Source organism: Saccoglossus kowalevskii, chromosome 13 (genome assembly GCF_978046115.1).
Source record: "Saccoglossus kowalevskii chromosome 13, keSacKowa6.1, whole genome shotgun sequence".
Lineage (NCBI taxonomy): Eukaryota > Metazoa > Hemichordata > Enteropneusta > Harrimaniidae > Saccoglossus > Saccoglossus kowalevskii.
Genome location: NC_140653.1, coordinates 12,634,165 through 12,650,939, shown reverse-complemented (window position 1 = coordinate 12,650,939; position 16,775 = coordinate 12,634,165). Strand labels below are relative to the sequence as shown.

The 16,775-nt window shown below is 34.6% G+C and overlaps 1 protein-coding gene across 1 annotated transcript in view; it reads left to right on the top strand.

The window, feature by feature from the left end:
• Positions 1–16,775, top strand: part of LOC102809185 (ras-specific guanine nucleotide-releasing factor 2-like) — a 98,473-nt gene that overhangs the window by 62,450 nt on the left and 19,248 nt on the right. Inside the window, exons 8-18 of the mRNA XM_085506931.1 lie at positions 1,457–1,650; positions 3,853–3,963; positions 4,343–4,460; positions 5,035–5,204; positions 5,407–5,473; positions 7,033–7,184; positions 8,182–8,267; positions 9,338–9,373; positions 10,712–10,963; positions 11,669–11,712; positions 16,387–16,617. Coding sequence (XP_085363057.1) covers positions 1,457–1,650; positions 3,853–3,963; positions 4,343–4,460; positions 5,035–5,204; positions 5,407–5,473; positions 7,033–7,184; positions 8,182–8,267; positions 9,338–9,373; positions 10,712–10,963; positions 11,669–11,712; positions 16,387–16,617 — 1,461 coding nt within the window. The remainder of the gene's footprint in view (positions 1–1,456; positions 1,651–3,852; positions 3,964–4,342; positions 4,461–5,034; positions 5,205–5,406; positions 5,474–7,032; positions 7,185–8,181; positions 8,268–9,337; positions 9,374–10,711; positions 10,964–11,668; positions 11,713–16,386; positions 16,618–16,775) is intronic.

Sequence of the window (16,775 nt, the reverse complement as noted above, 5' to 3'; positions counted from 1 at the left end):
TTTTTATATCGGTCATGAACTACATTATTCTGTAAATATTGCTTTTTGTAGTAGAAAGATATTTATTTATGAATACTATTATACATTTGTCATATTAAATATAGAATACACTAGGAATAATTTTTTTACGAAAAACTTTTGATTTTGCATAGTTTCAGACACCTCTGAAAACAGTGAGATCAAACTTTATTTACATGTTCTAGAAAGTACTAGTTTTTGAATACATTATTTTTCAGATTGAAATAATTCTGCCATATATATAATCAATAATAGCTTTCCACATTCATAACAGTAGTCAGCATGAATCACGTCTCATATAGTATCATTGAGAAATACAGCGTGTAAACTTCATAATAAAGAAATATATAGCAAGCAAAATCAGGCAATGTTAATTTCATGTTAATTGTCTATAATCCACAAACTAGGCAAAAATAAAACTGCAGAAATACTTTTGTGTCCATTTAGAAAACTATATTTAAGGAATAACCATCCCAGAGGCATGCATTCCACAAAGTTTTGATTAGTTTAATGACATGTACACACAAGTGTTCGTAAAAGGATGTTAATCACATTCACTTCTAAACACAGAGAGCGATGGTTGATTTTGTCTATTTACCCACGGTTTGCATAATTAAAAACATACTCTCGATCAATCAGAATGATTTATTCAGGCCATTGAAATGCTGGTATAATATAATTTCTTATATATGTTATACAAGACACTGCTGCATGGCTCCACTTGTTGTGTGACTTGTTATTTACTAAAACCGTGCGAGTTAGTTTTGATATGTAATTACTGTTATATCAGACATGCTGATAAAAGACTTACCCCCTCTAGTGTCAGGACTGTTAACCTTTTTACCACCAGGCTTTTTCACCCATTGGCAAATCCTTCGATATTTCTGGAAATAAACCCTGTGGAGCCAACAGACAAAATTTGAGTCAATTTTCAGTTTCACTCAAAAAATTTGTTGTAATCGTCTGAAAGGAAAGTGCAGACTATAAACAGGACTATTTTGTGAATTTTTGATGAAAAGAAAGAACTGGTGGTGAAAAGGTTAAATATGAGTAAATTTTTAGTTTCACTCCCAAAATTAGGCTATTTTTCTCCCGATCTTCTGAAGAAAAGTGCAGATTATAAAAGGGACTATTTTGTGAATTTTTGATGAAAAAAAAGAACTGGTGAGAAAAAGGTTAAATTCAAGTAATTTTTTAGTATTTTCACGCTTAATAAAATGCAATACACATTGAATGACAATAAATTTTAATGAAGCTAAGGACATCTCAAAGTCATATTCCGCGCAGAAAGATTGGCATTTTAACATTGAACTATAACAAAGAAATTCAAGTTCATAATCAAATTATTAGATTTTTGCAGCAGTCGTTTGTTTCTTGTGTTTCACGCAATACGTGACATCTCGCAGTAAACATAAATTCATCTCTTGTTTGGTTGCAGGTGATTTGTTTGATATGCTGCTACCAATGTTGACTATATACAATGAATATGTGCGGAACCATCATTATAGCTTGCAAGTATTGGCTGAATGTAAACAGAATGTGGCATTTAGCAGTCTTTTGAAACAATATGAAAGTAAATCTGTATGTGAATCCAGATTATTGGAAACATTCCTCACATACCCTATGCATCAGGTAGGTTGATATTTAGGTACCCCGAGAAGTTTGAAAATATTGGATCTAAAAATGTTACCATCATCTTGTAAGATTGTTGGAATAATGAATTGTTTCTGTTCCGCAAGCACAAATCTGAGTAAAATTCAAACTCAAAAATTTTTTTTTTAATTTTTATATTTTACATATGAATTGACCTTTCTGTGTTTCTGTGTTTATGTGTGCCCACCTATATCTCAGATATTCAAACTTCACACATACATCACACATCATGTCTCACATAAGCCCATGTATACTATTCCTTTGACAATTCAATTCAAGATGGCTGAATGGCAGCTACTTTAATGCTAAAAACCTTCAAAATTAAGCATTTCTGCCATTTCCACAAACATCAGACATTATGGGACCTTGCTGCACGCTATTGTGTTTTACAGATCAGATACGAAATGGCTGCCTTATGGTCATTTTGCTTTTAAAGAATTTGGTACCTGAGCTATAACTTTCCCTGACCAATTAAGTTTAAACTTTAAATATACATCATGTCACACATCTGCACATGTATTCATTTGACAATTCAATTCAAGATGGTCGAATGGAACCATTGTAATGTACGTCATTTTGTGCATCAGATTGGACTCAAAATGGCCAACTGGTGGCCATTGTTTTTAGTGAATGCAGTTCTTGTGCCATTTCTTTGATATGCTCTGAATGTTCATGTTCAAACTTGATATTTCCTAAACTTAATTAAGAACTCACATGAATTATGTAATGCAATTACTTGTTTTGTTTTGTTTTGTCTTAATTTACATATTTTATTTGTCTATTCATGACTTTTTAATTTTTGGTTTTATTTGCCGTTATTACCGGTAAGACTTTTATATGTCGTATTTCAGTCTAACTAAGATACAATATACAAACAAATTTAACAATAATAACTGCAAGTAGAACCAGCGAAATCGTTCTGAATAAACCAGAATAACTAAAAAAAAGAAGAAAATAGTAATTGAAACCTATACCTAATGTCAGATTCTAATTTGATTATACAGTACTCTGAATTTGCATATTTTACAAAACTGTCATGGGAAAGTATTGAGCTGTATCTGGTTAGTGTGCGCCTCAGTTCTAAAGGCTCTGCCTGTATTTTTATGTGTCATTTAAAAAAAGAGGGATGTACCTCCTCATATTGATTAATATATTGTTCACACATCCACAGATTCATTTTCTTGTTAAAAGAAAAAGAAACAGACCAGAAACAGATCGATTTTTTTGCCCTGAAAAAAAAAAAAAAAAATATGATCTTGATGTTTATTTGAAGGGCGGTGAGATTAGTGTTGATAAACAGGAAACATTAGTGGCATTTATATCATATTTAAAATAATAAATAATTAGTAAACAGTGTATTTATTCTGGATAGTCTAATCGTGTCATTTCCTATCGTGAGTCATTCTATTAATTGGAAAAGTAGGTTATAGTTGAATCAGAACTGAGTTCCTGTCTTGTGTAATTATTATATTACGTGGTATCAGGCAATAAATATTTCAGATTGTCATATTGATCGAATCCTTGACATATGCCATATTTGTCATTTATATTCAATATTACAGCTGGGGCTCACAGTTCAATAAAAAGCAGTTCTGTATAATAAGACCATACAAAGTGAAATTTTTGGTATGCATTACTGGTATATCAGAAAGTTTGGATTACACTACAGTCAAAATATTTTTCTAAACTTGAAAATAATTGTTGTCAATTTGAATGACGTTAAATATCAACAATGCTGGGGTCAAAGTTCATATAAGTTACAAAGTTCATTACCAAACCTGAATGCATTGATGTGGTTTCAAATAATCAGATATTTGCTTCTAAATTGTAACTAGTCAAACGCAATTTTGGAAGTTATTGTTAAATATAGAGTGACTTTTAAATCAAACATGTTGTAGAATTACCAACAAGTAATAACAGTATTTTTGTCTGTATTTCAGTGTAATTTTTATCAGATAATATTTTGAATGTGCAACTATCCAACTTTGGTATTCAAAAAGTAATCATATATATTAGCTTCTCATAACTACATAATTGTGAAGAAAAGAACATTTTGGCCTAATATGAATTTTATTAATCCTCATGAAGGGAGCCCTCATTAGTGGAAATTAAATTGACTTTGTTTTTATGAGATTTATTATACTATTTTGTTGCTAATGTTTATATCGTTTGATATTCTAGATACCAAGGTATATAATAACACTACATGAACTGCTTGCACATACACCACATGACCATGTTGAGCGGAAGAGTCTAGATCATGCTAAGAATAAACTAGAAGAATTATCCAAAGTAAGTCAACAAGCTTTATGAATGACTTTCTAAAGTTCACACATCCTGGTACTTTTTTGGGTTACCAGGATGTGTGACCTTTAAGGGGGTCCACATTTAAACAACAACAAGCTTTAATTTCACTTAATTTGCATGATTTACATAAAACAATTAAGCCAAATAAAAACATGAAATAAAAACATCCACACAATGGAGACTTTTTATATAATGGTGAATGCACACATTTTTGGAGGAGAATGTACAAGTCTGCTCTTCTTTGCCCAAAGTACACTATGTTTTCTATGCTGGCTTAACATGTAGTGATAAATAAAAATTTTAAAAATCAGTATTATTAGTAACTGTTCATCTGTCACCATGACATGTTGTTTATCTTTTGTAGGTTATGCATGATGAAGTTTCCGAAACCGAGAATATACGAAAGAATCTTGCAATAGAACGTATGATAGTTGAAGGATGTGATATACTTTTGGATGTTAACCAGACTTTTGTCAGACAAGGTATGCCTGTGAATACTGTGGTAGCGTATAGTTCACGAATTGCGATAACCGGACTGGCATGAGCATTGCTAGTTGGGAGAATGACACCCAGGCAGAGGAGAAATAGAAATGTACAGCTGTCTATTCTGTGTGCTATTCTTGTCTTTAGTTTATATAAAAATTAATTTCACGATGCATAGATTACAGGATATCTGGAACTAACTCTCATTCTAGATCTCTAATTGTAATTTATCTCTTGATCGGCGTAATAAACAGACAAGATACATCTAGAAATAGCTTAGTTCATCATTGTGATATACTCTTGGATGTTAATCAAAAAAATACAAAAAATGGATACAAACTGGAATATCCACATGCATATTCATAAATTCATTTTCATTTATTTTTAGGCAGTACATATTTCTGGGGGTTCACAGGTTTGGTTCTTGTAAAATTTTTGAGGTAGAAAATTTGACACGTTTATATTAAACGAGGATCACAAATTATGAAGTATAAAAAGTTATATTTTGTAAACTTGTCTTGTGACTGAAGGGATTCTCAAATAGCATACAATTCTATTATGTCTTTTCTCTAGGTTCTTTGATTCAAGTTTATGCAGAGAAGGGCAAGAATCGGAGTCGTCTCGGTTCACTTAGTAGTTCAAAATCAGATCCACGAAAGGAAGGTGTTCGACAGTGTTATTTGTTTACTCACCATCTACTGATAACCACTAGAGGTTCAAGCGGTAGACTACACCTCTCAAAGGTGAATAATAATTTGCGCAGTTCAATGAAAGAGCAATGAAAGAGAATGCTATTCTCTTACTGTGTATTAGACGTACATGCCCATGCCAAATGTGGTGTTTAGTTACACACTTCTAATGAAAGAGCTGTGATCTGCACAGCACGACCAGGTGTGTCAATGAATTTCAATTTCACAAAATGATTTACAAATTTTTTTTTTTTAGACTGGTGGTAAGATAGCCTTGATAGACACGATGCTAGTGGATGACTTTGATCCATTTGATGATGATGGTAAGTAACAATGTGTAACCATGGTAACCACAGATTATAAATCATTTTAAAATTCACCATTTTATATGAAAGACACAAAAATATGGATAGAAATCAGATGAGAAATTGTACATGGCTATGTATAGATACTAGAGACGTACACCAATGAAATATATGGTTTACAAATGCAGATTTCAATGAAATTCACCAACAAATTACGTTAGATGTGTTCAGGCTACACCAAGTACAGCTAATCTTGTATGATTGCATATTCAGGGATGAGAATTTTCTGCGGATCTGCGGAGTTCCGCTGATTTCTAAGCCCCAGGGATCAATTTTCTAAAACGTCAAAATACGAAGACAAAATTTTAGGGGGGGGGGGTTAAGAATACAAATCTTGTTCATTCACCAGAAGTAAACATGCTGTCGGGTCATTGTTGTCGGCTGCAAGAGGCCCTGTATCAGTGTATGGTCGAAGGGAGACAACTCGCGGTGTCTCCAATGCGGAATGTTCGCGACTCTTTTTCATCAGTGCAATTGTGGTTTTGAAGTGTTCGAAGTAATACGTAACAATTAACATGATTGGCTGGGTTAGTTCTGACAGGCCAACCAGTGAAGAGCTTTCATTTTTCTTTTCACCAACGGCACCATTTGTTTCAATTGTTAGCAGCGTTGGATCGTTGTTTACAAGTTTCATGCAGCAATAATGGTGAAAGTAGTTACAAAAGACAACGAGTCAGTTGTGCGAGAGATCGATAAAGACATTAGAAACAAATTTCGTTGTGAATCGGGGAGTGGTAACTGAAAAATGAAGTGACTTCATGTGCAAGTGCAAGGTCCCGGGAAAGGCGATAGTGTCTGTATTGTAACAATTTGATCAACTACGATTCTCGGACCCCGGATACTTTACTTTGAGCTGAAAATTTAAATTCTCATTCTCATCCCTGCATATCGGCTATACTATTTTGCTTTCACGCACATGAGGGAATAACAGTCAGCACAGGAAACAGAATAACCAAACTTGTTAGGAATATACTAGTATTACAGAATCTCATCATCTATCCATTTTTTTTTCTCAAGAATAATATCTCTGGAAGTTCTTGTGTTAATTGTAATGTTGGAAATGCCTGAGCCGAGCTAAGTATTCGCCCACACTTCAATTAACCCATGCTAAGGTTCTAGACTGGTCTTAAAAATGGGTTTAGCTTGTAAACTTACCATTTCTTGGCCCCAAAATGTTAGCCTTTGCACTTTTTTTATCACAGGCTAAGGTTTTTGACCTCTTAGTCTGTGCTAAGGAGCTGTGCACGAACACAATTACTGTAAACCACTTATTATATAATTTTTTGTTTGGCATTTTCATAATTTTATGACTTTATGTCATATGACCCCAAGCAAAATTCTCACTTTTACTAAATTTAATGATTTTCACTGACAATAATTTGTCTCACATGACACTAAAGTGATTTATAGTAATCAAACATTTTAAATATCAAAACATCTTCCCAGAATCCTTGCTTTTGAATAGAATTCCAGTATAGTTTACTGACCTTATCTTACTGTTTTTTTATCAAACACAGAGGGGAGTGTTTGCAGTCACACCAGTCAATCTGAATACGACAACTTGGAAATTAAACTCATCGTGGATGGGAAAAGTGGTCCACCACTACATGTCATCCTAATAGCACCTACCCAACGAGACAAGAATGTTTGGATGGGTGATATTAGTCAGGTAAACACTTACATCATTTTTAACTATGTACATAAAATGAACATATTAAGAACGTTGCATATATTTTGGGGAAAACAATGTACTTACTACTTTAACATAGCTGTTTACAAAGCATTGTCTGAAATTTGCTTACCACAGCCAGTAACCTGGTCATGACAACAGGAACTGTTTTTATACATAAATTACGAGTTATACTTACACAGTCAGGAAATATATACTGCAGTTAACCGTTTGCTCTTAGGGAATGTCATTTGAGGAGTGTAATCATTTTGCACATTTATCACTCTGGCAATTCACACATTTGAATTTTGAATAACATAGCTCTTCTAATCATGTACAATTTTTAAGCCAACAAAAATAAACTGTGTGCTTATGATAACATGCACTTCTAAAAAAAACAGGTAGTGTTTGTAGGATTTTAATTTGTGGATGTCCTAAATCTGCATATTTGATGTGATAAAAATGCTAGTACACAAAAAAAACAGATTTATTGTATCCTGGATCATTAAAATAGCATTAATTCTGACCACGTATATGTACCTCTGTCATTTATGTAAATGTATAAGTACTAATTATGAAAATATTGTATTTGACATAATTATTCCTGAATTTGTTGTCATAATTTATCTACTTCACATCGATATAGATTATTAATTTTTAAATTTTATAATAATTATGTTTCAAATTTGGAATCTCAGAACTTTGTGATTTCTACCCAACTTATTAATTAATTAATTAATTTGCATACTAATTAACTGCATTGAAGCTTTAACATAGCTCATATGAATACATGGTACAGGGGTGTGCGTTCAAGAAACATAGAACGTTCTGTGACGTAGTTCCGTCTCTGAGAATACAGCAGTATAAGCATTGCTAAGATGAAAATGATGGGTTGTTATAGTGATCAGTATCTATCATGGAACATGAAATTCACTGCCTATAGAATCTATAGTTGATTTTTCTTGGAAATCACTACTTACTGTTCATTATTCCTTAGTGCATAGACAATCTGCATTACAATGGATTACTGAATGGTAGTTTACATGGCAGTCATTCGTCAATACATATGCCGTTATCTATCAGGTAATTGGCGTACATGCAATGTTTATTATCGTCTTAGCACTTCTTTACACCCTAGGCACTTTTGTATGTCTGTTGAATATAACAATCTACTCAATAAATCACTTTTAAAACACTTATTAACATATGGCACGAAAAAACTCACGTTGCCAATAATCTGTGACATGTCTCCAGTACAGATGGTAGTTAAGTGCTTTGAGCTAAACTTATGAACCTTAAAAGATAGTTTTAATAATAAGTAATTATACTTACACCCTTCCAGTTGTACTATCTTCTCCAACACTGCTCAGTATCCTATCTGGCGTGACTATCAGAAGACTACATAGCAATTAATTAAATGAATAATTTTCTCAGGATTGGACATTCTGGGAAATGTATTTTCTTGATAGACATGAATGCAAGTATAGCCTCTGAATATTAAGACTATCTTTTAAGGGTTTTATAAAACGTATACATGTACATTGCACACACTATATATGATAGTATGAATTAATACAAACACATTGTCACATCTACACCTAGTAATTTCTCTAACATGTTTCTGTACCTTCAACTTTATAATCCTATATCACACTGAGAAAAAAACCATGCACTCCATCATGTCAAGCGTTAATTAACACTTCCACCACCCAGAACACATGTATTTTCCTAGCTGCACATATCTATACACATATATTGGACGTACAATCTGTGAATCACTTGTGCGTGAAAAGCAGCCAGCTAATTTGCACTGATCCCAAATCTGTTTTGATTTTATTCATTAATTTATAATTGCTTGTGTGTAAAGTAATACGAGACCACCTAAGAAGGTAAACAATATACACTTATTTATGGATGCAAGCGATAGTTTTAAATCCCAGAATGCATTTCAAACAGGAATTATACAACGGCAGTTTTCACGCATGAGATTTGCCTCATAAACCATTTTTTTTTTTTTTTTTTTTTTTTTGTATTTTAAACTTTTTCCCCTGTAGTTGTATGTTATACTATCAATTATCATATGTGGTGTATTTGTTTTGTTTTTAACCCTGTACTCTGAACTTGTTGTGAACCATTCCTTGCAATGGATGTAGACGTCGTTGTCGAGAAGTACTTGGAATGCATTATCAGTTTATTAGGTAACCTATATCATCATCCTCAATACTCATGAATATTCATTAGTAATGTACCAATAAAAAAACATATAACATTTCATTCCTCTACTAACATTAAACTCTGTGGTGATGTAATACTAACTCTGATTGGTTGCTTATAGTTGGTCCATATAACAACTTTCTACTATACTCTTACTTTACTATTGACTTTATTTGACAATTATTATCAGTTATTTAATTATCTAAAACCTACATGCTATATGCACCATTTCCTGAGTACAGAAAATAAACACTATTACGGCATAGGTGTTACAGTTGCATTCCCACTTTGCATATCAGAACCAATCCCTGATCAATGAAAATTAAGAAATGAAATTAAGTTAAATTTGTAAACAATTATCAATACTCACTGAGTTAGGGCGGCTAATTTGTTTTTGAAAGTCAGTTGGTACATTGTTTCAATAAGCAATAGGACCCTATCGTGCTCTCAAAATGAAATAAGCGGGAACGTGAGGGAAAAATATCTACCTATGTATAATATCTATCTATATTTCATATTTTTCAGCTAAAACAGAATTATTTTGTTTTTAGTTCATTCTAAAAGTGAGTCTTCACATATTTGCCAAGTGGGAAAGCAAATTTAAGATAATTGCACGAATAATTAAAAAAATTAAATATAAATAATTTTCCTTCATACTAATTGACTTGATCAATGTTGGATACTGTTTAGTTCATATTATTGATTCTGATAAAAACTACCAATGCTAGAAATAATCATTTGTTTGTGGACCAACCATGAATACATTGCTTACAGCATGGAGTGGATTTCTAGTGTAACCAGACTAGAAAGCTTTTCACTTCATTCTACAAATATTTCATCACCGTATGTCTGGTTCATTTGCAGTATGTAGCAAGAATTTAAAACAAAAAAAATGTGGTAATCATTTTTGCATGTCTCGCCTGTTGCATTTTGTATGCTAATCTATCTTATTTTACAAGTTTTTTTTTCAAAAAGTGAAATATTTATGCTTTTTTTGTCTTGTCATTTCAACAACTCTCATAATAGTCTTGTAAGGCATCAGGGTTAGAGAACATCAATGGATACATTCCACATCAAATTAATTTAATTTAATTTCACATTCCTCTCACCCTCCTCTTCTCCATCAACAACAAAGTTCTGAATTATTAGGTTTATTTTACAAGCAACTTCTTTTATTATTCCTTGGTTACTTTTACTTGGTTTACTTTTACTTTTTTAATTTTTTTTTGGACTCAAATTTATTTTTACCAATATATCATATTGTATAACTCGTAACAAAAATGTAAAAAATAGTATATGATTGTTATTTTCAGATCTGACCCAAGGCTATTCAAAGATGATGTCGATATTAGATTTAGTCGTGCCCTAAATTCCTGTAAAGTTCCACAGATCCGCTATGCTAGTGTAGAGAGACTTTTAGAGAGACTGACCGATTTAAGATTCCTTAGTATTGACTTTCTCAATACATTCCTCCTGACCTATCGTATCTTCACTACGGGCAATGTTGTTATAGATACACTCAGGAAAGTTTACAAGAATCCAGAAGCCATGGAAAGCCTATACAAGTAAGATTGGCCAATGGAGGTTGATATTAATAATCTACAGACTCAATAAATATTAATGCAATATACAAAATATAACTGGGCTATATCTAACCGTTCGCTAGTTGTCAATAATAAAGTAAATACTTGGGTACAGCAGCCCATGTATAATATCTATTTTGCCAACAGTGGGAACCAATTATTGTGATCTAGTGTTATTTTCATCATTTTACCCATAAAAACAATTATAAACTAAACTTCAGAAAAACATATAGTCCATTATATATATACAGTAGCACATTTCACTTTGCTACACAATCTAAAACATATTCAATTTTCCATAATTGAATCGTTACCCAGTTTGCCAAGGAAGTGTTAAAACAGATAGCTACAATTAATTTTCGCTGAAAAGACTTTTTGGGTGTTTTGTATGGAATTTATTTTCACTAATTTTTGGCAAGTTGAATGTAAAATATAGGAAAAATAGTATATTCGCTGGATTTTATTTTCACTGAATCACTCCTTCAGTGAAAATAGCAAAAAATATTTCCAAGCGAAAATAAAGTACCGGTATTTAACAGTGTCCATTGAGGAAGCTCATTAGAGTTCATGTATATGATATAGACAGCATTAGATGCTTTCATATAAATTACGAGCAATTAGTAATGATTGACTTTTCGTTAGACAATATAGTTTTAAAATATTTTCTTTATTTTTTCTATTTTCCAGTTTAAGAGATGATAATACAACAGGCAGTGCAAGTGGTGGCGAAGGTAGTCCTAAATCACCTACCGTATCATCTTCATCTTCTTCTTCTTCTTCACCACAAAATACACCACCATTACATACACCACAACTTGATACACCACCATTACATACACCACAACTTGATACACCACTTGCACATACATCACAGATTAGAACGTTTGATTCAGGAACTCACCCTAGGAGCCATCCATTTAGAAGAAGTTTCAAGAGGTGTAAGTGCTACTGCAGATGGTGTATATCACCTGAATATATATATCACTGTCAATATACTACTCTCTATATATCCCGATGTATACACCATTGTAAAATAATAATAATAATACCAGTAGTTGCTACACTTCTACCTTACAAATTAGTTATTCAAGCACAACCATCAGCTGGCATATGATAATTAACACAGATTTTCACAGAAACACTATAAACAATTGAGAATTATAGAGTTTGTGTTTCTATGCAAATGTTTGTGATGTCCCTTACTGAGTGTTGGCTTATTGCTATTATATTATACCAGTATTATTTTCAGGGTGACAAAAACACAAAAAAACTGAGAAACAAACTAACAAAATTAAGATCCCTTGGTTTGTCAGAAAATGAAATGTGCTTGGAACTGTCACTTGTACAATTTGAAATACATTGATAGCAACGGATTGGATATAGTATTAAAAAAAATATCAGCTTTATAAAGTTGTACACACCAGAACATGTACATGCTTTGACATGAAATTACTAGGCCGTTTTTCTGATAAGTTCCCTATTTAACCAGAACATGTTATTTTATTTTTCTTATATTAAAACAAAGAAAGATACTGGTTTATAATCATTACTGAGCCTGAGACTATGAACAGCCATTGTATGGCTATTTTAGCACAGTGGAGGCAGTGAGAATATGAGAATTACATTCCAAAAACTACTGGTATAATGTAATACCCTGTTTAGTTGAATATCCAGATTGCACTCTCCTTATCGCATGATATATTATTAGATATGCATGGAATAAATTTGCATTTCATTTGCATGCCATTTTAACTCAGAAAATTCTGTCAGAGCAACGTATAACAAAATAGTGAACTTCGTAAAAAAATGTCATGTGACTCTTTTGATGGGTCTACTATGGTCCAGACTAGTGTTGATAAGATTACTCTGGTCCAGACCAATGTTGATAAGATTACTCTGGTCCAGACCAATGTTGATAAGACTACTCTGGTCCAGACCAATGTTGATGAGACTACTCTGGTCCAGATCAATGTAGATAAGATTAATCTGGTCTGGACCAATGTTGATAAGACTACTCTGGTCTAGACCAATGTTGATGAGACTACTCTGGTCTGCACCAATGTTGATATAACTACTCTGGTCCAGACCAATGTTAATAAGACTACTCTGGTCCAGACCAATGTTGATGAGACTACTCTGGTCTGCGCCAATGTTGATAAGACTACTCTGGTCCAGACCAATGTTGATAAGACTACTCTGGTCCAGACCAATGTTGAAGAGACTACTCTGGTCCAGACCAATGTTGATAAAATTACTCTGGTCTGGACCAATGTTGATAAGACTACTCTGGTCTAGACCAATGTTGATGAGACTACTCTGGTCTGCGCCAATGTTGATAAGACTACTCTGGTCCAGACCAATGTTGATAAGACTACTCTAGTCCAGACCAATGTTGATGAGACTACTCTGGTCTGCGCCAATGTTGATAAGACTACTCTGGTCCAGACCAATGTTGATAAGACTACTCTGGTCCAGACCAATGTTGAAGAGACTACTCTGGTCCAGACCAATGTTGATAAGATTACTCTGGTCTGGACCAATGTTGATAAGCCTACTCTGGTCTAGACCTATGTTAATAAGACTACTCTGGTCTGCGCCAATGTTGATGAGACTACTCTGGTCTGCGCCAATGTTGATGAGATTACTCTGGTCCAGACCAATGTTGATGAGACTACTTTGGTCTAGACCAGTGTTGATAAGATTATTCTGGGTGGACTCATGTTGATAATATTACTCTGGTTTAGACCTATGTTAATAAGACTACTCTGGTCTGGGCCAATGTTGATGAGACTACTCTGGTCCAGACCAATGTTGATGAGACTACTCTGGTCCAGACCTATGTTGATAAGATTACTCTGGTCTAGACCAATGTTGATGAGACTACTCTGGTCTGCACCAATGTTGATATAACTACTCTGGTCCAGACCAATGTTAATAAGACTACTCTGGTCCAGACCAATGTTGATGAGACTACTCTGGTCTGCGCCAATGTTGATAAGACTACTCTGGTCCAGACCAATGTTGATAAGACTACTCTGGTCCAGACCAATGTTGAAGAGACTACTCTGGTCCAGACCAATGTTGATAAAATTACTCTGGTCTGGACCAATGTTGATAAGACTACTCTGGTCTAGACCAATGTTGATGAGACTACTCTGGTCTGCGCCAATGTTGATAAGACTACTCTGGTCCAGACCAATGTTGATAAGACTACTCTAGTCCAGACCAATGTTGATGAGACTACTCTGGTCTGCGCCAATGTTGATAAGACTACTCTGGTCCAGACCAATGTTGATAAGACTACTCTGGTCCAGACCAATGTTGAAGAGACTACTCTGGTCCAGACCAATGTTGATAAGATTACTCTGGTCTAGACCTATGTTAATAAGACTACTCTGGTCTGCGCCAATGTTGATGAGACTACTCTGGTCTGCGCCAATGTTGATGAGATTACTCTGGTCCAGACCAATGTTGATGAGACTACTTTGGTCTAGACCAGTGTTGATAAGATTATTCTGGGTGGACCCATGTTGATAATATTACTCTGGTTTAGACCTATGTTAATAAGACTACTCTGGTCTGGGCCAATGTTGATGAGACTACTCTGGTCCAGACCAATGTTGATGAGACTACTCTGGTCCAGACCTATGTTGATAAGATTACTCTGGTCTGGACCAATGTTGAGGAGATTACTTTGGTCTAGACCAATGTTGATAAGACTACTCTGGTCTGGGACAATGTTGATGAGATTACTCTGATCCAGACCAATGTTGATAAGATTACTCTGGTCTGGACCAATGTTGAGGAAATTACTTTGGTCCAGACCAATGTTAATAAGATTACTCTGGTCCAGACTAATGTTGATAAGACTACTCTGGTCCAGACCAATGTTGATGAGACTAATCTGGTCCAGACCAATGTTGATAAGGTTACTCTGGTCTGGGCCAATTTTGATGAGATTACTCTGGTCCAGACCAATGTTGATAAGACTACTCTGGTCTAGACCAATGTTGATAAGACTGCTCTGGTCTGGGACAATGTTAATAAGATTACTCTGGTCCAGACTAATGTTGATAAGACTACTCTGGTCCAGACCAATGTTGATGAGACTAATCTGGTCCAGACCAATGTTGACAAGACTACTCTGGTCTGGGACAATGTTGATAAGACTACTCTGGTCCAGACCAATGTTGATAAGACTACTCTGGTCCAGACCAATGTTGAAGAGACTACTCTGGTCCAGACCAATGTTGATAAGATTACTCTGGTCTGGACCAATGTTGATAAGCCTACTCTGGTCTAGACCTATGTTAATAAGACTACTCTGGTCTGCACCAATGTTGATGAGACTACTCTGGTCTGCGCCAATGTTGATGAGATTACTCTGGTCCAGACCAATGTTGATGAGACTACTTTGGTCTAGACCAGTGTTGATAAGATTATTCTGGGTGGACCCATGTTGATAATATTACTCTGGTTTAGACCTATGTTAATAAGACTACTCTGGTCTGGGCCAATGTTGATGAGACTACTCTGGTCCAGACCAATGTTGATGAGACTACTCTGGTCCAGACCTATGTTGATAAGATTACTCTGGTCTGGACCAATGTTGAGGAGATTACTTTGGTCTAGACCAATGTTAATAAGATTACTCTGGTCCAGACTAATGTTGATAAGACTACTCTGGTCCAGACCAATGTTGATGAGACTAATCTGGTCCAGACCAATGTTGATAAGGTTACTCTGGTCTGGGCCAATTTTGATGAGATTACTCTGGTCCAGACCAATGTTGATAAGACTACTCTGGTCTAGACCAATGTTGATAAGACTGCTCTGGTCTGGGACAATGTTAATAAGATTACTCTGGTCCAGACTAATGTTGATAAGACTACTCTGGTCCAGACCAATGTTGATGAGACTAATCTGGTCCAGACCAATGTTGACAAGACTACTCTGGTCTGGGCCAATTTTGATGAGATTACTCTGGTCCAGACCAATGTTGATAAGACTACTCTGGTCTAGACCAATGTTGATAAGACTGCTCTGGTCTGGGACAATGTTAATAAGATTACTCTGGTCCAGACTAATGTTGATAAGACTACTCTGGTCCAGACCAATGTTGATGAGACTAATCTGGTCCAGACCAATGTTGACAAGACTACTCTGGTCTGGGACAATGTTGATAAGACTACTCTGGTCTGGGACAATGTTAATAAGATTACTCTGGTCCAGACCTATGTTGATAAGACTGCTCTGGTCCAGACCTATGTTGATAAGACTACTCAGGTTCATCCCTATATAAATATTGACTGGATTTGTCATTATATAAATATAAAATTTAACCTATTATTATTATTGTATAATTTAGTTGTAATTCATGCTTTTGTTGCATTGTATTGTTGTAGCTGAGAAGAAGAAAGACAAATTAGAGGAGGAACCATATGAGGAAATGTTGCAAGCAGCGAAGTCATCTTTTAAACAGCCACCAAAGTCACAGGGTTCCACACCTACTCATACGCCACCATCCACACCAACACGTCTTGCCCCTCATAATAGTGTGTCTATGTTATCACCTAAAAGATCCTTACCAATCAGCCGTTCAGCTCCTAATATTGCAGTTTTAGTCAAAAGTAGAGGTGAGCAATAAGTCAGTAATATAACATATCTAATGGGTCTGCCTGTTTACAGCACACCCAAATAATGTATGGTTGCATGCACATTCAAGATAAACAGATAGATAATTTATTTGACACAAAACTTTGTATCTACAATACATTGTCCATGGTCAAGAAAC